Source organism: Kogia breviceps, chromosome 3, assembly GCF_026419965.1.
Source record: "Kogia breviceps isolate mKogBre1 chromosome 3, mKogBre1 haplotype 1, whole genome shotgun sequence".
NCBI classification, from domain to species: Eukaryota; Metazoa; Chordata; class Mammalia; order Artiodactyla; family Physeteridae; genus Kogia; species Kogia breviceps.
Genome location: NC_081312.1, coordinates 84,077,645 through 84,098,047, shown reverse-complemented (window position 1 = coordinate 84,098,047; position 20,403 = coordinate 84,077,645). Strand labels below are relative to the sequence as shown.

The 20,403-nt window shown below is 40.9% G+C and overlaps 1 protein-coding gene across 6 annotated transcripts in view; it reads right to left on the bottom strand.

Annotated features, from left to right (window-relative positions):
• The window catches only part of EIF2AK4 (eukaryotic translation initiation factor 2 alpha kinase 4), a 115,711-nt gene that overhangs the window by 59,332 nt on the left and 35,976 nt on the right, over positions 1–20,403 (bottom strand). For all 6 annotated transcript variants that reach the window (XR_010839647.1, XM_059058993.2, XM_067028951.1 and 3 more), the window contains 5 exons: positions 19,407–19,522; positions 16,141–16,298; positions 14,717–15,252; positions 8,100–8,206; positions 7,332–7,489 (listed from right to left, as the gene is read on the bottom strand). Coding sequence is in view for 5 of the 6 variants with exons in the window: in XM_059058993.2 (XP_058914976.1) it covers positions 7,332–7,489; positions 8,100–8,206; positions 14,717–15,252; positions 16,141–16,298; positions 19,407–19,522 (1,075 nt within the window). In the remaining variant the exon portion in view is untranslated. The remainder of the gene's footprint in view (positions 1–7,331; positions 7,490–8,099; positions 8,207–14,716; positions 15,253–16,140; positions 16,299–19,406; positions 19,523–20,403) is intronic.

The window sequence follows — 20,403 nt, the reverse complement described above, 5'->3', positions numbered from 1 at the left end:
AGAACAGATGCCCTCAGGTGACCTACACGCAGAGACAGGGCCAAATCCAAAGCTGAACCCCAGGAGCTGTGTGAACAAAGAAGAGAAAGGGAAATCTCTCCCAGCAGCCTCAGGAGCATCGGATTAAATCTCCACAATCAACTTGATGTACCCTGCATCTCTGGAATACCTGAATAGACAATGAATCATCCCAAATTGAGGAAGTGGACTTTGGGAGCAATGATATATATATATTTTTACCTTTTTCTCTTTTTGTGAGTGTGTATGTGTATGCTTCTATGTGTGATTTTGTCTGTATTGCTTTGCTTTTACCATTTGTCCTAGGGTTTGGTCTGTCCTTTTTTTTTTAGTATAGTTTCTAGTGCTTGTTATCATTGGTGGATTAGTTTTGTGCTTTGGTTGCTCTCTTCTTTCTTTTTTTTTTCTTTTATTACTTAAAAATTTTTTTAATAATTAATTTTTATTTTAATAACTTTTTAATTTTATTTTATTTTATCTTCTTTCTTTCTTCCTTTCTTTTTTTTTTCCTCCCTTTTATTCTGAGCCGTGTGGATGACAGGCTCTTGGTGCTCCAGCCAGGTGTCAGGGCTGTGCCTCTGAGGTGGGAGAGCCAACTTCAGGATATTGGTCCACAAAAGACCACCCAGCTCAAAACAGTGAAAATCTCAAAGAGATCTCCATTTCAATGCGAGACCCAACTCCACTCAACAACCAGCAAGCTACAGTGCTGGACACCCTATGCCAAACAACTAGCAAGACAGGAATACAACCCTACCCATTAGCAGAGAGGCTGCTTAAAATCATAATAAGGTCACACACCCCAAAACACAACACCAGATGTGGACCTGCCCACCAGAAAGACAAGATCCAGCCTCATCCACCAGAACACAGGCACTAATCCCCTCCACCAGGAAGCCTACACAACCCACTGAACCAACCTTAGCCACTGGGGACAGACACCAAAAACAATGGGAGCTATGAACCTGCAGGCTGTGAGAAGGAGACGCCAAACACAGTAAGTTAAGCAAAATGAGAAGACAGAAAAACACAGCAGATGAAGGAAGAAGGTAAAAACCCACGAGACCTAACAAATGAAGAGGAAGTAGGCAGTCTACCTGAAAAAGAATTCAGAATAATGATAGTAAAGATGTTCCAAAATCTTGGAAATAGAATGGAGAAAATACAAGAAATATTTAAGAAGGACCTAGAAGAACTAAAGAGCAAACAAACAGTGATGAACACCACAATAAATGAAATTTAAAATTCTCTAGAAGGGATCAATAGCAGAATACCTGAGGCAGAAGAATGGAGAAGTGACCTGGAAGATAAAATAGTGGAAATAACTACTGCAGAGCAGAATAAAGAAAAAAGAATGAAAAGAATTGAGGACAGTCTCAGAGACTTCTGGGACAACACTAAACGCACCAACATTCGAATGATAGGGGTCCCAGAAGAAGAAGAGAAAAAGAAAGGGACTGAGAAAATATTTGAAGAGATTATAGTTGAAAACTTCCCTATTATGGGAAAGGAAATAGTTAAGTTCAGGAAGCACAGAGAGTCCCATACAGGATAAATCCAAGGAGGAACACACCAGGACACATATTAATCAAACTATGAAAAATTAAATACAAAGAAAAAATATTAAAAGCAGCAAGGGAAAAACAACAAATAACATACAAGGGAATCCCCATAAGGTTAACAGCTGATCTTTCAGCAGAAACTCTGCAAGCCAGAAGGGAATGGCAGGATATATTTAAAGTGATGAAGGGGAAAAACCTACAACCAAGATTACTCAGTAAGTATCTCATTCACATTGTACAGAGAAATTAAAATCTTTACAGACAAGCAAAAGCTAAGAGAATTCAGCACCACCAAACCAGCTTCACAACAAATGCTAAAGGAACTTCTCTCAGCAGGAAACACAAGAGAAGGAAAAGACCTATAATAACAAACCCAAAACAATTAATAAAATGGGAATAGGAACATACATATCGATAATTACCTTAAATGTAAATGGATTAAATGCTCCAACCAAAAGACATAGACTGGCTGAATGGATACAAAAACAAGATCCATATATATGCTGTCAACAAGAGACCCAGTTCAGACCTAGGGACACATAAAGACTGAAAGTGAGGGGATGGAAAAAGATATTCCATGCAAATGGAAATCAAAAGAAAGCTGGAATACCAATTCTCATATCAGACAAAATAGACTTTAAAACAAAGACTATTACAAGAGACAAAGAAGGACACTACATAATGATCAAGGGATCAATCTAAGAAGAAGATATAACAACTGTAAATATTTATGCACCCAACATAGGAGCACCTCAATACATAAGACAAATACTAATAGCCATAAAAGGGGAAATCAACAGTAACACAATCATAGTAGGGGGCTTTAACACCCCACTTTCACCAATGGACAGATCATCAAAAATGAAAATAAATAAGGAAACACAAGCTTTAAATGATACCTTAAACAAGGTCGACTTAATTGATATTAATAGAACATTCCATCCAAAAACAACAGAATACACTTTCTTCTCAAGTGCTCATGGAACATTCTCCAGGATAGATCATAACTTGGGTCACAAGTCAAGCCTTGGTAAATTTAAGAAAACTGAAATCATATCAAGTATCTTTTCTGACCACATTGCTATGAGACTAGATATCGATTACAGGAAAAAATCTGTAACAAATAGAAACACATGGAGGCTAAATAATACATTACTTAATAACTAAGAGATCACTGAAGAAATCAAAGAGGAAATAAAAAAATACCTAGAAACAAATGACAATGAAAACACGACAACCAAAACGTATGGGATGCAGCAAAAGCAGTTCTAAGAGGGAAGTCTATAGCAATACAATCTTACCTTAAGAAACAAGAAACACCTCAAATAAAAAACGTAAACTTACACTTAAGGCAATTAGAGAAAGAAGAACAAAAAAACCCCAAAGTTAGCAGAAGGAAAGAAATCATAAAGATCAGACCAGAAATAAATGAATAAGAAATGAAGGAAACAATAGGAAGGATCAATAAAACTAAAAGCTGGTTCTTTGAGAAGATAAACTAAATTGATAAGCCATTAGCCAGACTCATCAAGAAAAAACGGGAGAAGACTCAAATCAATAGAATCAGAAATGAAAAAGGAGAAGTAACAACTGATACTGCAGAAATACAAAGGATCATGAGAGATTACTACAACCAGCTATATGCCAATAAAATGGACAACCTGGAAGAAATGGACAAATTCTTAGAAATGCACAACGTTCTGAGACTGAACCAGGAAGAAATAGAAAATATGAAGAGACCAATCACAAGCACTGAAATTGAAACTGTGATTCAAATCTTCCAACAAACAAAAGCCTAGGACCAGATGGCTTCAAAGGCGAATTCTATCAAACATTTAGAGAAGAGCTAACAACTATCCTCTCAAACTCTTCCAAAATACAGAGGAGGGAGGAACACTCCCAAACTCATTCTATGAGGCCACCATCACCCTGATACCAAAACCAGACAAAGATGTCACAAAGAAAGAAAACTACAGGCCAATATCACTGATGAACATAGATGCAAAAATCCTCAACAAAATACTAGCAAACAGAAACCAACAGCACATTAAAAGGATCATACACCATGGTCAAGTGGGGTTTATCCCAGGAATGTAAGGATTCTTCAATATATGCAAATCAATCAATGTGATACAGCATATTAACAAACTGATGAATAAAAACCATATGATCATCTCAATAGATGCAGAGAAAGCTTTCGACAAAATTCAACACCCATTTATGATAAAAACCCTCCAGAAAGTAGGCACAGAGGGAACTTACCTCAACATAATAAAGGTCATATATGACAAACCCATAGCCAACATCATTCTCAATGGTGAAAAACTGAAACCATTTCCACTAAGATCAGAAATAAGACAAGGTTGCCCACTCTCACCACTATTATTCAACATAGTTTTGGAAGTTTTAGCCACGGCGAGCAGAGAAGAAAAAGAAATAAAAGGAATCCAAATCAGAAAAGAAGAAGTAAAGCTGTCACTGTTTGCATATGACATGATACTATACATAGAGAATCCTAAAGATGCTACCAAAAAACGACTAGAGCTAATCATTGAATTTGGTAAAGTAGCAGGATACAAAATTAATGCACAGAAATCTCTAGCATTCCTACACACTAATGATGAAAAATCTGAAAGAGAAAATAAGAAAACACTCCCATTTACCACTGCAACAAAAAGAATAAAATATCTAGGAATAAACCTACCTAAGGAGACAAAAGACCTGTATGCAGAAAACTATAAGACACTGATGAAAGGAATTAAAGATGATACAAATAGATGGAGAGATATACCATGTTCTTGGATTGGAAGAATCAACATTGTGAAAATGACTATACTACCCAAAGCAATCTACAGGTTCAATGCAATCCCTATTAAACTACCACTGGAATTTTTCACAAAACTAGAACAAAATATTTCACAATTTGTATGGAAAGACAAAAGACTCCGAATAGCGAAAGCAATCTTGAGAAAGGAAAACCGAGCTGGAGGAATCAGGCTCCTGGACTTCAGACCATACTACAAAGCTATGGTAATCAACACAGTATGGTACTGGCACAAAAATAGAAATATAGATCAATGGAACAGGATAGAAAGCCCAGAGATAAACCCATGCACATATGGTCACCTTATCTTTGATAAAGGAGGCAAGAATATATAATGGAGAAAAGACAGCCTCTTCAATAAGTGGTGCTGGGAAAACTGGACACCTACATGTAAAAGAATGAAATTAGAACACTCCCTAACACCATACACAAAAATAAACTCAAAGTGGATTAAAAACCTAAATGTAAGGCCAGACACTATCAAACTCTTAGAGAAAAACATAGGCAGAACACTCTATGACAAATCACAGCAAGATCCTTTTTGACCCATCTCCTAGAGAAATGGAAATAAAAACAAAAATAAACAAATGGGACCCAATGAAACGTAAAAGCTTTTGCACAACAAAGGAAACCATCAACAAGACAAAAAGACAACTCTCAGAACGGGAGAAAATATTTGCAAATGAAGCAAGTGACAAAGGATTAATCTCCAAAATTTATAAGCAGCTCATGGAGCTCAATATTGAAAAAACAAACAACCCAATCCAAAAATGGGCAGAAGACCTAAATAGATATTTCTCCAAAGAAGATATACAGATTGCCAACAAATACATGAAAGAATGCTCAACATCAATAATAATTAGAGAAATTAAAATCAAAACTACAATGAGATATCATCTCACACTGGTCAGAATGGCCATCATCAAAAAATCTACAAACAGGGCTTCCCTGGTGGTGCAGTGGTTGAGAATCCGCCTGCCGATGCAGGGGTCACGGGTTCGTGCCCTGGTCCGGGAAGATCCCACATGCCGCGGAGCAACCAAGCCCGTGAGCCATGGCCGCTAGGCCTGCGCGTCCGGAGCCTGTGCTCCGCAACGGGAGAGGCCACAGCAGTGAGAGGCCCGCATACCACAAAAAAAAAAAAAAAATCTACAAACAATAAATGCTGGAGAGGGAGCTTCCCTGGTGGCGCAGTGGTTGAGAGTCTGCCTGCTGATGCAGGGAACACGGGTTCATGCCACGGTCTGGGAAGATCCCACATGCCGCGGAGCGGCTGGGCCCGTGAGCCATGGCCGCTGGGCCTGCGCGTCCGGAGCCTGTGCTCCGCAAAAAAAAAAAAAGAAAGAAAGAAAGAAAGAAATGCTGGAGAGGGTGTGGGGAAAAGGGAAGAACCCTCTTGCACTGTTGGTGGGAATGTAAACTGATACAGCCACTATGGAGAACAGTATGGAAGTTCCTTAAAAAAGTAAAAATGGAACTACCATACGACCCAGCAATCCCACCACTGGGCATATACCCTGAGAAAACCATAATTTAAAAAGAGTCATGTACCACAATGTTCATTGCAGCTCTATTTACAATAGCCCGGACATGGAAGCAACCTAAGTGTCCATCAACAGATGAATGGATAAAAAAGATGTGGCACATATATACAATGGAATATTACTCAGCCATAAAAAGAAACGAAATTGAGTTATTTGTAGTGAGGTGGATGGACCTAGAGTCCGTTATACAGAGTGAAGTAAGTCAGAAAGAGAAAAACAAATACCGTATGATAACACATATATATGGAATCTAAAAACCAAACAAAAAATGGTCTTGAAGAACCTAGGGGCAAGACGGAAATAAAGATGCAGACCTACTAGAGAACGGACTTGAGGATACGGGGAGGGGGAAGGGTAAGATGGGACAAAGTGAGAGAGTGGCATGGACATATATACAATACCAAATGTAAAACTGATAGCTAGTGGGAAGCAGCTGCATAGCACAGGGAGGTCAGCTCGGTGCTTTGTGACACCTAGAGGGTGGGATAGAGACGGTGGGAGGGAGGGAGATGCAAGTGGGAAGATATATGGGGATATATGTATATGTATAACTGGTTCACTCTGTTATAAAGCAGAAACTAACACACCATTGTAAAGCAGTTATACTCCAATAAAGATGTTAAAAATTTTTTTAAAAAATCCTTACAAAGAAACAAACAACAACAACAACAAAATAATGCATCACTAATTTTCCATCTCAGTAATAGCTCGAAAATAAAAGCCATCAAGACCATCTGGGGCCATTTCTCAGTTTGAATTCCATCTCAATTCTAACCTTGTAACCCTCTTAGCTACAGCAACTGTAAAAGCAAATGGGAGAAAAAGAGAACAATTTTCTTTCTAAACCAAAGCATACAAAAACATTCTTCATGCAGAGGTCCTGACTCAACTTGAAGCGCAGTTATAATCATGTAGTTTTCACGTTAACGCACTACATCCATCAAGCAAGGGAAGAGGAACGATGTGTTCTTAATGTGTCTAGTGTAACTTTAAATAAAGCCTTTAACTCCAAGAAGGGGATGATGATTATTGTTTCAAATGGTCATATTCACTTCCCTCCCTACTCTCAACATAGAAGTCCTTACGTATGCAGAAATGGAACAGGGAAAGAGCTTTAAAAGGGACTGGCTGGGCTTCCCTGGTGGCGCAGTGGTTGAGAATCCGCCTGCCGATGCAGGAGACACGGGTTCGTGCCCTGGTCCGGGAGGATCCCACATGCCGCGGAACGGCTAAGTCCGTGAGCCATGGCCGCTGGGCCTGCGCGTCCGGAGCCTGTGCTCCGCAAAGGGAGGGGCCACAACAGTGAGAGGCCCGCATACCGCAAAAACAAACAAACAAACAAACAAACAAAAAAAAGGGACTGGTGACAACTCTGTATGGCACCTTGATGACAGCTCCAAAAGCTCCTTTGCCGAGAAGCTGTAATTCTTCAAACTCAATGAAGTAGCGGGAAAACTGTCTCTGTGTCTCACTGAAGAACGCAGCACTGGGTAGCTGGTTGCTAGGAATAACAGTCTCTACGTAATCTTGTCCTCCAGAATCTGAGATAAAACAAAAGGTAAGAGGCAACTGAGGCTTTAAAAACAGAGGAAGAGCTGCAACATCCAACGACAATACAAGCACGGGAGGAAAGGGCCCCAACCAAGAAGTTTTAAAAAGTACCTCTTACCTGGCAGACTCTTTAATACTTTCCTCACCTTGTCCTCCTTAAAGTAGGTAGAAATATACAGTTAGCCCAAGTTTACAGGTAGGGGTAACTGAGAGTAAAGAAATGACCAAACGACAGAGCCATAAGCCAAATCCAGGTCTCTTGATCATCCCAGTCTCTGTTGAGGCTCCTGCATCTGCTACTTGAGTAACAGCAGGGAAATATAGTTCCAAGGCAGTAATAAAGGTGACAGGATGAGAAGGGTTACCCCACACTAAGAGGCTCCACCACCAGACACTCCATCAGAAGAGGCGGGAAAAACCAGGATGGCAAAACACTTCCACGTATACAGGAAACACTGAATGAATGGATTTATGTATAGCTCAGCATAAAACAGATAAAATAAATGATCCATGCAGTCCTTTCCAGTCTTAGGTCTACGTATACCTTCAAAATAATTTATGTTAAAATAAGCTATCAGAAAAGAACAGTAACAGACTCACCTTCGGGACTCTGTTCCAGTAAAGGTATTTTTGGCTGAGGATTTATAAAGCTGTGTTTTAACAACTGCTGAGGACTCCATCTTTCCTTGTCATCTAAGCAGACACACCTCAGTGAGAGGAAAAAAGAATCTCAGTGATGCACAAAATAAATGCTAAACTAATTAATCCAAGGCTTTAACTACAGGTTTATTTTTTAAAGATACACATTAGAGAATTCATGTTACTTTGGGCCAAAATGTGCTCATAAATGAATTTAATTTAATAAATATTCTTGCAGGATTTATTTACATGCTGAGCACCAGGCTGCATATAAGTGGGGGAATTAAAAAAAAAAGTACAGTCTCTAGAGGCAAGAAGACTGATGCTCATGGAATAGTATTTTTAAAAGTCTAGGATAAGATAACACAAGTAGGTCATGAATTTTCACTCCCACTAACAGCTTAATGAATTGCCATGCTAAGCTAAGCGTTTCTGGGGAACAGTCATAAATAAAAGTTCCCAAAGGAAAAGCAAATCAGATAGCTGATGCAGGGCTGGGGCCCAATATGATAAACTTTAGATGAAGCCTGCTCATCACAGTTTGAAGTACGTTGGTAACAATTAAGAACAACCTTTTATTTATTTTTTTTTAATTAAAAAAAATTTTTTTTTGCGGTATGCTGGCCTCTCACTGTTGTGGCCTCTCTCGTTGCGCAGGCTCAGTGGCCATGGCTCACGGGCCCAGCCGCTCCGCGGCATGTGGGATCTTCCCGGACTGGTCACAAACCCGTGTTCCCTGCATCGGCAGGCGAACTCTCAACCAGTGCGCCACCAGGGAGGCCCAAGAACAACCTTTTAAAAGCCCCACATTTTAATCACCTAGTTTCTTTTAATTATCATTCCTTGAGCCTACTAACTTTCTGTTTAATGTTCTAACAAACAATTTGTTTAATGAATGAAAACAAGCCATACCTTTAACCCAGTATTTTTCAAAGTGGGGTCCCCAACCAGCAGCATCAGTATCACCCTGTAATTTGTTAGAAACACAAATTCTCCACCCAAGTCCTAGTAAATCAGCAACTCTGGGGGGTTTTGCAGTAATCTGTGCTTTAACAAGCTCTCCAGGTGGTTTCAATATACAGGAAAGTCTGAGAATCACTGTTCTAACTAATCTAATAAGCTGGTTGGCTTTCAGAACAATGCCCCAAGTAGCACCTGACCCTAATTATAAAAAGGTTTTAAAAACAATCAACCATCACTGTGAATTATGGACTTAAATCTACACCTATAAACTGGTGACGGCAACTATTATAAAGGGTAACATTTAATTTTTTCATGTCACAGCACTAAAAAGTAAAGCACTCCTAATTTCATACTTTGAGAGGGCAAGACTGCAATAAAAGCATTTGTATAAGATACTGTATTTTCCCCCAAATTTAAAATTAATTTTTATTTATTTATTTTAACTTTTATTGGAGTATAATTGCTTTACAATGGTGTGTTCGTTTCTGCTTTATAACAAAGTGAGGAAAATAACTCTTCCTCCATCTTGAAGCATAAGACGCGGGGATCACCTTCCTCCCCACAGATACATCAGAAATACACCTACAGGTGGAACTGCTCCTATAGAAAACCTACTGAACGCTGGCAGAAGAACTCAGACCTCCCCAAAGGCAAGAAACTCCCCACGTATCTGGGTAGGGCAAAAGAAAAATGAAAAAACAGAGACAAAGAATAGGGACGGGACCTGTACCAGTGGGAGGGAGCGGTCAAGGAGGAAAGGTTTCCACACACTAGAAGCCCCTAAGCGGGCGGAGACTGCGGGGGGCTGAGGGGGGAGCTTTGGAGCCGCGGAGGAGAGCGCAGCAACAGGGTGCAGAGGGCAAAGCGGAGAGATTACCGCACAGAGGATCGGTGCCGACCTGCACTCACCAGCCGGAGAGGCTTGTATGCTCACCCGCCGGAAAGGGCGGGGGCTGGGAGCTGAGGCTCGGGCTTGGGTCGGATCGCAGGGAGAGGACTGGGGTTGGCAGCATGAACGCAGCCTGAAGGGGCTAGTGCACCACAGCTGGCCGGGAGGGAGTCCGGGAAAAGGTCTGGAGCTGCCACAGAGACAAGAGACTTTTTCTTCCCTCTTTGTTTCCTGGTGCGCGACGAGAGGGGTTTCAGAGCGCTTCTTAAAGGAGCTCCAGAGACGGGCATGAGACGCTAAGGCTGATGCTGCTGCCACCAAGAAGCCTGTGTGCGAGCACAGGTCACTCTCCTACCTCCGCTCCCGGGAGCCTGTGCAGCCCGCCACTGCCAGGGTCCCGGGATCCAGGGACAACTTCCCCGGGAGAACACACGGCGTGCCTCAGGCTGGTGCAACGTCATGCTGGTCTCTGCTGCCGCAGGCTCGCCCCGCATCCGTACCCCTCCTTCCCCCCGGCCTGAGTGAGCCAGAGCCCCCGAATCAGCTGCTCCTCTAAACCCGTCCTGTCTGAACGAAGAACAGATGCCCTCAGGCGACCTACACGCAGAGGCGGGTCCAAATCCAAACCTGAACCCCAGGACCTGTGTGAACAAAGAAGAGAAAGGGAAATCTCTCCCAGCAGCCTCAGGAGCATCGGATGAAATCTCCACAGTCAACCCAATGTACCCTGCATCTGTGGAATACCTGAATAGACAACGAATCATTCCAAATTAAGGAGGTGGACTTTGGGAGCAAAGATATATTATTTTTTCCCTTTTCTCTTTTTGTGAGTGTGTATGCTTCTGTGTGTGATTTTGTCTGTATAGCTTTGCTTTTACCATTTGTCCTAGGGGTCTGTATGTCCGAATTTTTTTTTTTACTTTAAAAATTTTTTTTAATAATTTTTTTATTGTAATAACTTTATTTTATTTTACTCTATTTTATTTTACTCTATTTTATTTTATCCTCTTTCTTTCTATTTTTTCTCCCTTTTATTCTGAGCTGTGTGGATGACAGGGTCTTGGTCCTCCAGCCATGTGGCAGGGCTGTGTCTCTGAGGTGGGAGAGCCAAGTTCAGGAACTGGTCCACAAGAGACCTCCCATCTCCACGTAATATCAAACGGTGAAAATCTCCCAGAGACCTCCATCTCAATGCCAAGACCCAGCTTCACTCAACAACCAGCAAGCTACAGTGGACACCCTATGCCAAACAACTAGCAAGACAGGAACAGAACCCCACCCATTAGCAGAGAGGCTGCCTAAAGTCATAATAAGGTCACAGACACCCCAAAACACACCACCAGATGTGGACCTGCCCACCAGAAAGACAAGATCCAGCCTCATCCACCAGAACACAGGCACCAGTCCCCTCCACCAGGAAGCCTACACAACCCACTGAACCAACCTTAGCCACTGGGGACAGACACCAAAAACAAAGGGAACTAAGAACCTGCAGCCTGTGAAAAGGAGACCCCAAACACAGTAAGTTAAGCAACATGAGAAGACAGAAAAACACACAGCAGATGAAGGAGCAAGGTAAAACCCCACCAGACCTAATAACTGAAGAGGAAATAGGCAGTCTACCTGCAAAAGAATTCAGAATAATGATAGTAAAGATGATCCAAAATCTTGGAAATAGAATAGACAAAATATAAGAAACGTTTAACAAGGACCTAGCAGAACTAAAGAGCAAACAAACTGAATAACCTATACATATACATATATCCCCATATCTCCTCCCTCTTGTGTCTCCCTCCCATCCTCCCTATCCCACTCCTCTAGGTGGTCACGAAGCATGAGCTGATCTCCCTGTGCTATGCGGCTGCTTCCCACTAGCTATCTATTTTACATTTGGTAGTGTATATATGTCCATGCCACTCTCTCACTTCGTCCCAGCTTACCCTTCTCCCTCCCCGTGTCCTCAAGTCCATTCTCTACGTCTGCGTCTTTATTCCTGTCCTGCCCCTAGGTTCTTCATAACCATTTTAAAAAATTGATTTTTAGTTACATCAGTAACACATGAATACTTTCTCCTTCCAAATATTAAAACACTACTGGTAAGGATAAAGTCTTGGACAAACGTCTAAGCAAAGGTAAAGTTTTAATTTGTGGATACTGATTTTTAAAAAATGACCATCCTATACATATTATTCTTCAACTTGCTTTTTTCATTTGACCACATACAACGTTCTGCACCCAGTTCTCCTGAGGGGAGGGCCTGTTTCTCCACACCAACAGGCAATTCCCCAACACCGGTTCGGTGTAATATGTTCAACTCAATTCTGACACTATCTATCTGGAGAGAGGTAGATAGATCACACAGGTTAAGGCTCAGTCTTATGAGACTGCCCTCCCCACCCTCACTTGGGACACCAGTAGCAAGTCCAGATTGTGACCGGAGATTCTGACAACCTTCTCCCTGGGTTCAATTAATTTGCTAGAGCAGCTCATAGAACTCAGAAACATTTTACTCACTAGGTTACCAGCTTAATGTAAAAGGCTATAACTCAGAAACAGCCAGACGGAAGAGATGCAAAGGGGTATGTGGGAAGAGACTTGGAGCTTCCTTGCCCTCTCCGGGCCACCACCTACCCAGCACCTCCATGTGTTCACCAACCTGGAAGGTCTCTGAAGCCTGTCCTTTTTGGCTTTTAATGGAGGCTTCACTACAAAGGCATGATTGATTAACTCACTGGCCACTGGTGATCATTCAACCTCTAGCTCCTCCCCTCTCCACAGAGGATGGGGGTGGGACTGACAGTTCCAAACCCCTAAATCACATGGTTGGTTCTCCTGGCAACCAGCCCCATCCTTAGGTACTTTCCAAAAGCCACCTCATTAATATAACAAGAGACAGCTTTGCTGTTATCCCCATTTTTCAGAGGAGGAAACTCAGGGTAGGGAGTTTAAGTCACTTGCCAGAAGGGATAAAGGTGGGATATGAACCCAGCCGTCTGGCTCTGAGTCTGGGCTCTTTTCCATCATGGAGACTGATGTGAAACAAAACCTTTCTCCAAAGGATGTTCACCAATAAGTAAAAATATAACTACAAATGAAATGCTGCTATACTTGTCTGGGAATGATTTTTTTTTCCTTTGTTAACTGGGGCTGGACAGCAAAGGTAGTAAAACAATACTGTACAGCTGCTTCTAAACCAAGCACAGTTTATCAAACCACTCTATGAAGAGAGAAATATACGAATCAATCTAAAGGCAACCATATTATTAACAGAATAAGAAATAGTGCTTATCTCAAGTTCAAAACTGACAGAGCGGGCTTCCCTGGTGGCACAGTGGTTAACAATCCACCTGCCAATGCAGGGGACACAGGTTCGATCCCTGGTCCGGGAAGATCCCACATGCTGCACAGCAACTAAGCCCATGTGGCGCAACTACTGAGCTTGTGCTCTAGAGCCTGTGCACCACAACTACTGAGCCCACGTGCCACAACTACTGAAGCCCGTGTACCTAGAGCCCGTGCTCTGCAACAAGAGAAGCCACTGCAATGAGAAGCCCGTGCACCTCAGTGAAGAGTAGCCCCCATTCGCCGCAACCAGAGAAAAGCCCGTGCACAGCAACGAAGACCCAATGCAGCCAAAAATAAATAAATTTTAAAAAACCTGACAGCACAGAGCTATTCTCTAAGAGGAAAACTAGGAAAGTTTTACCTACTGAGTCCTTCCTTTTACTGTTAAATGTGAAAAGATAGGTTCTACTTAAAGTTTGCAGTGTTCTTTGTGAAAATACATAATGCTATTGCTAACCTCTACTAAGTTATTCTTGACCAATGAGGAAGGGCAGAAAGCTAAAGGTGACATTTTGAAGAATGAAATCAGGGAATTCCCTGGCAGTCCATTGGTTAGGACTCTGCACTTCTACTGCTGAGGGTCTGGGTTCAATCCCTGGTTGGGGAACTAAGATCCCACAAGCCAGGGGTCCACAACCCCTGGTACCCGTCTGTGGCCTCTTAGGAACTGGGCCACACAGCAGGAGGTGAACAGAGGGTGAGCAAGCGAAGCTTCATCTTCATTTACAGCCGCTCCCTACTGCTCACATTAATGCCCCTTAAGCTGTTTTCTAAATGGGAGGCCCTGTCTTTGACCCCTTAGGAACCAGCAGCAAAGGTGGACAGAGAGGTATTCCATTTGGAATACCTGCGGCATTTCTCCTCCTAGCAATCTCTATTGACCTCCTAGGGTATAACAGGCACTCCCCAAAAAGTAGTTTGAAAATCTATTATTAAGAGCCCAGGTGAGGGGCTTCCCTGGTGGCACAGTGGTTGGGAGTCCGCCTGCTGATGCAGGGGACACGGGTTCGTGCCCCGGTCCGGGAAGATCCCACATGCCGCGGAGCAGCTGGACCCATGAGCCATGGCCGCTGAGCCTGCGCGTCCGGAGCCTGTGCTCCGCAGCGGGAGAGGCCACAACAGTGAGAGGCCCGCGTACCGCAAAAAAAAAAAAAAAGAGCCCAGGTGAGTTTAGAAGAATGTAGGAGTTATGGGAATGATAAATATAAGTGAGAAAACAGAACATATGTGGGCAGGAAAGGATTGGGAGAACAAAGAATTAACTCTAATACTGTTCTTCACTTTTCAGCTTATACACATGACTTAGATGTTTAGCACATTCAAGCACAACCAGAAGTATAGGAGTAAAGTGCAATTAGAGAGAAATCTCAATGATACTCACTTCTTTAGAAAATCTTGAAAGTCAGCTGGTAAGTCACTAGGGATGGCCACAGGGTACTCTTCACACTCTTGTCCTTGGCTGAGGGAGAGCAGCAGAAGGCCGAGACGCCAAACATCCCCTTTCTTCCCCGTTTTATAAGGTAGGGCACTGTCACTAAAACGAACCCGGGTTTGCTCAAACACGTCCTCCTTGCAAATGTCTGCTAGGCGCTTAGAAATGCTGTAGTCTGTAATCTTGATGGTGCCCTCTGCGTCCACTAAGACATTTGATGCACTCAGAACCTTGTGCACCACGGAATTGCTGTGCAAATAATCAAGGCCTGACAAGAGCTGAGTCGCGTACCTGCGAAGCTGATGCCCGGGGATAGGGCCTGAGTGGCTTAGGTGGGCCAAGAGGGAGACCCCGTTAGTGTGCTCCACTAAAATGTCCACCACAATGGAATCGTCTTGCTCTTTGAGATTCATTGCAAAGTAGCGTACTATGTTTGGATGGCTCAATTTTACCAGTGAGTTGAATTCCGTTTCTGCCCCTTGAATCTGGTATGGAAAAAACCAATAAGGTGATAACTGGGTTGGTAGGCATTAACTAGTGTTTCACTTTAAAAGTGAAATATTTAATAGAAAATGTACTTTCAAAGGAGAGGAGAAGGAATATGCCCTGAACTGAGTCCTCTCTTAAACCACATGGTCAACCTACAAGTTCATAAATATGGACAAGTTTCAAAAGCAACTTCTTTTGTGATATGGCCACCAGAAAAAAGAAACATTAATTTAAAAATAAATTTTCCTGATTATAAAGATTCACTGTCAAAATTTTAATAAGTACTAATACAAAAGAAAAACCCCACAATTTATCTTTATGGTCACTACCCAAAGACAACTGTTAAGACTGCAGTGTCTTTACTCCCAGTATTTTTTTGTGTGTGTCATAAATACACATACATTTCCAAACACAATGTTTTACCTACTGTTTTATAATCTTTGTTTATTATGTAACACTGCAATATGCAATATTAAATGTTCTTAAGCTCAGTATTATAAAGCACTATAAAATTCTCCAGTCCCCGAAAATTCAGTTGTGAAGCAGTATTTCAAAAAACTGAGAAAATGCAAGTGATTGCAAATAGCACAGTTATGAAGTACTCTTTAATCCCAGTTGGAGAGACAGCTATTAATGGAATACTAAGGGCTGAGAAAGGAGGTTGAGAAGCAGCTGCAAAAGTTTTGACCGTGTTGTGAAAGTTCTGAAAGAGGCAGCAGGGGCTGAGAAAACTTAGAGTCTTCCACCATCCCCTCTGTTTAAACAGATCTCATAGCATTTTGGGTCATCTTTGGTGGCCAATCAAATGCAGAGCTATTTTGTTTTGTTACCGCCTTAAGCTCAAGATTAGTCCTTTTGCTCAGTGAGCCATCTTGGATGCCTACCTGTTTTTTGCACTTATCAATCTTCTCTTTTTCTTGACTGGTAAGGAATGGACCCATTTTTTTCTGCCATTGAAGAACCCACTCATACAACAAGACAAAGCTGCCAGTGGCTGTTTCCAAAGCATTGTAAACTAATTTTCCAAGCTGCTCATCACTGCCTGCACATTGAAAGAAAATATAATTAAATCTCACTGGTACATTTTCTGTGGGCATAAAAAAAAAAGAGGGAATAGACAATCATTCATTCAACAATGGATACCATGTATTAACTATGAAAAATGTGATTTCATGTAATACATGCTCTTTTGTAACCAATTTTTGGTATTTAACAGTATACTCTGAACTCTAAAATATTAAATTTTACAAAGGGACAAGATTTGACAGTGAGATCTTAGTATCGGACTAATGTTTTCTTCTACTAGCCGTTATTCACAATGTTACTTTCATAACCAGTCCACCTCTGATGACCGTGCCTACTGGTGTGGTAGAGTAACCCTCACACAGCTAAACACCAACTAATGTAGTAGAAGGTGTTTGGAACTAGGAATACTCCATCAATGCAGATTAGTGTACACAGTGAGAACAGGTTTTAGTAACTTGGAAATTTGAATACATCAATGATTTTCTAAACACAAAATGTCAATATGCTCAGTAAATACAAATTGGCCAATGGCTTCAAGGGACGGAACCAGTCGTGACAGTTTAAATTAGAAGCATGTGAGAGAGACACATTCACTTAGTGATAGGCATATGGTTTCAACCTATACCTGGGAGAGCTAAATTTTTGTAACACCAAAAATTTCCTTACAAAAATCTAAATTTTTATTAAAGACTATAATAGAAAATCACCAAATAATTGGAAGGGGAGAAAAATATCACCCACAATATCACCATTTTGTTTTATTTCTCTTCTAGCCCCCTCTACCCATTTTTTTCCCCAATTTACCAAATCGTAGCATATATAACAGGGTTTCTCACCCTTGACACTATTGACATTTGGGACCAGATAATCCTTTGTTGAAGGGGGCTGACTTGTATACTGTAAGATGTTCAGCAGTATCCCTGGCCTCTATCCACAAGATGCCAGTAGCACCCTTTACCCTTGTCTTAATCATCAAAAATATCTCTAGATGTCACCTAATGTCCCCTAGGGAACAAAATCGCCCCAATTGAGAACCACTGATATTCTTTTCTTTTTCTCATATTCTTTTTCTCTTACTATATAAATAATATTGATAGTTCTCCATGATGCTACATTATCTTCATAATGAAAAGTGAAGTAACCTGCATACATAAGACAAAATGGTCTTGGCAAAAATATGGCTGAACTAACTCACCTAGAGAAGCAGTTTTACTTCATAGAAATGCTGACCATTTAAGAGATTTTATTTAAAATGATCTGTTATGCTACTCATAACTCCTGACATTCTTAGCTAAGGGGGAAAACAAAAACCTAATGTTTGAAAATGTGTCAATCAAAGGAAGCAACCTGTGGAATGTTGGATCTATGCAGCACACGCTGGACACATGATAGTGAACATTTATGGGATGGAATGTGATGTAATTTACATAAAGCCTAATTAAATTCATGAATTATATGGCACAATGTCTTGCAATATTTATCTCCCCAGATGGGACTAAGTGGATATTTCATAATTGCTGGTTGGGTTTTTATTTTGTATTATAGTTCTATTATTGCCACCCTCCTTTTGTCACTTTTGTGTGATGGGGATAATAAAAGGGACAAAAGAACACACTGCAGTGAGGCTGAAGGAAAATGTTACCAAAAGAGCTCAAACTGATACTCTACTATGTGCTACCAATGATCATTTATACAGAAGCCTCTATAATGCTTTAATATATAAGGAATAATATCTAGGGAAGTTCTTGATTCCCTCTAGTTCCAACAGCTTTAAAGCAAATGTTAATTTATTGATCTTTTACAAAAACATTTCTTAGAAAATTAGGACATATTTTTAAAACTAGACCCGTCATAAGAAAACAAAATAAATAATTTACTTGGTGGTTTTATAAAAAAAAAAAGTTCAGGCTGCAAATGTGTCTCCTCATGAGGGTATTAAGTAAGGTGAATCTGTTTAATGAGTACCAGTGAGACTAGGAGACAAAGGTAAGGTAATAAGCAGTTGGATTAATTTGCCTCCCTGATTTCCCCAGATTATTAAAAGTAGTGAGTTTTATGTTGCCAATTCATGAGTCGGAAATGTCTCAGAGTCAAGGACAGTCTCAGGACCAAAGTCAAGCATCTCTATCAAGGTCTTAAACCTGCCCAAACAGTTGCTGTGTCTGAACAGGGCAGGTTCTGCATATGTGCAGAATCCTGCATGGTCCAGGCTGCCTCAGTCAGCCAAGGTTGAGTGTCCAGATCACAGACCCTTCAGATGCTTGATTTCTTCTCTCTCCACCTGCTGCCCTCTCCCCGGCAACTCCCCTGTTTATTTATACCTCCTCAAAGAGGAAGGGAAAAGATAACGAAAGAAAGCTAACTTGATACAGGTACTTTAGCTACCTGTTAGCTCTGGTAAGAATACTCATGGGATTGAAAATTGAACTTAATTGTCAAATTCACCATATGCAAGTGATCTCTACACCAATTAGTGGCTGTATCTGTATGACTGATAAAAGATCATGTACACTTAGGGCAAAGGAAGCAGATACTAAAAACTTGATTTTAATATAAACAATTCAAATAGCAAATTGCTGAATGAGATTCACTCCAAATAGCCACCTGCTAAATAAGATGGCTAAACTGCTAAATAAAACACATAGAAAAATAAAGTGGTTTTCCTGGTCTGGTACAGTATGCCAAGCAGGAAAACGCTAAGCAGGTGGACAGCAAATTAAGAAAATGAGACTTGACTATTAAAGATCATAGGCATTAGAACTCATTTTGTTACACATATTTCATCAGCAGCAGATGCACAAGATGCAAAATTCTACTGATTCATAATATTTCAACCATTTTGGTTTTGAAAAGCTTGGCTAATTCTAACGACGGCAAATTTTAAATTACCTTTCTGCTAACAATATTGCCAAGAGCCTGGGTTTTTATTTCCATTTTACAGAAGGGGAAACCTGAGTGACTTCTCCTTCTAGTCATCAGGAACAGGAGCTAGAATGACTATCAGCTTAAAGAGTCTTCCTTGGACTGCGCTGGTCTAGACGACGCGGCATCTATTCTACCCCATTCCTTCATGATTAACTTTCGTCATTAGAATAATTTAAATGAGTTTAGCTAGTTTACTCACCAATACATTTCCCTTTGTGCACCATGAGCTGATCAGGACTACCCATAGAGAAATACAGGATTTCACAAGAGCCAGGAGAATCTTCACTACTACACACAGAATACTGACGTTCTCTCCTTAAAAATAAATTTGGACAACGATTTTTTTTCTTTTAAGATTAACACAGGAATTCCTTGCCCCTCCATTTTTTCCTGCTTACTAGTCCACTCACTGTCCAACATCTGTCTCTGCTGGGAACTGAGCTGAAGGTGCTAATGGGAAAGCTGTCCAACCCCTCACTCGCCATTGAGTCTTCCCCACATGAACACTACAAACCCCTGCTCTACACCTGTGCTGCCCAGTATGGTAGCCACTAGCCACACGTAGCTACTTAAATTCAATTCAAACTCAATTAAATGAAAAATTCAGTTCTTCAACTGCAATAGGCATGCTTAAGTACAGGGATACCTCATTTTATTGTACTTGGCTTTACTGAACTTCAAAGATTCTGTGGCTTTTTTTTTTTTTTAGATTGAAGGTTTGTGGCAACCTTGCTTATCAGCTCCATTTTTCCAACAGCATTTGCTTACTTCACGTCTCTGTGTCACGTTGTGGTAATTCCTGAAATATTTCAAACGTTTTCATTATTATTATATTTGCTTTGGTGATCTGTGATCAGTTACTGCTACGACTCACTGAAGGCTCAGATGCTGTTTAGCATTTTTCAGCAATAAAGTATTTTTAAATTAAGGTATGTACATTGTTTTTTATAAATATAATGCAGTTGCATACTTAATAGACCACAGCATAGTGTAAACATGACTTTTATATGCACTGGGAAACCAAAAATTCATGTGACTTGCTTTATTGTGATACTTTATTGTGGTGGTCTGTTCCCACAACATCTCTGAGGTATGTTTGTACTCAGCCCCAAGTGGCTACCATATTGGGCAGCATTGATCGAGAACATATCCATCATCACAGAAGTTCTACAGCAATGATTTAGCTCTATTCCATA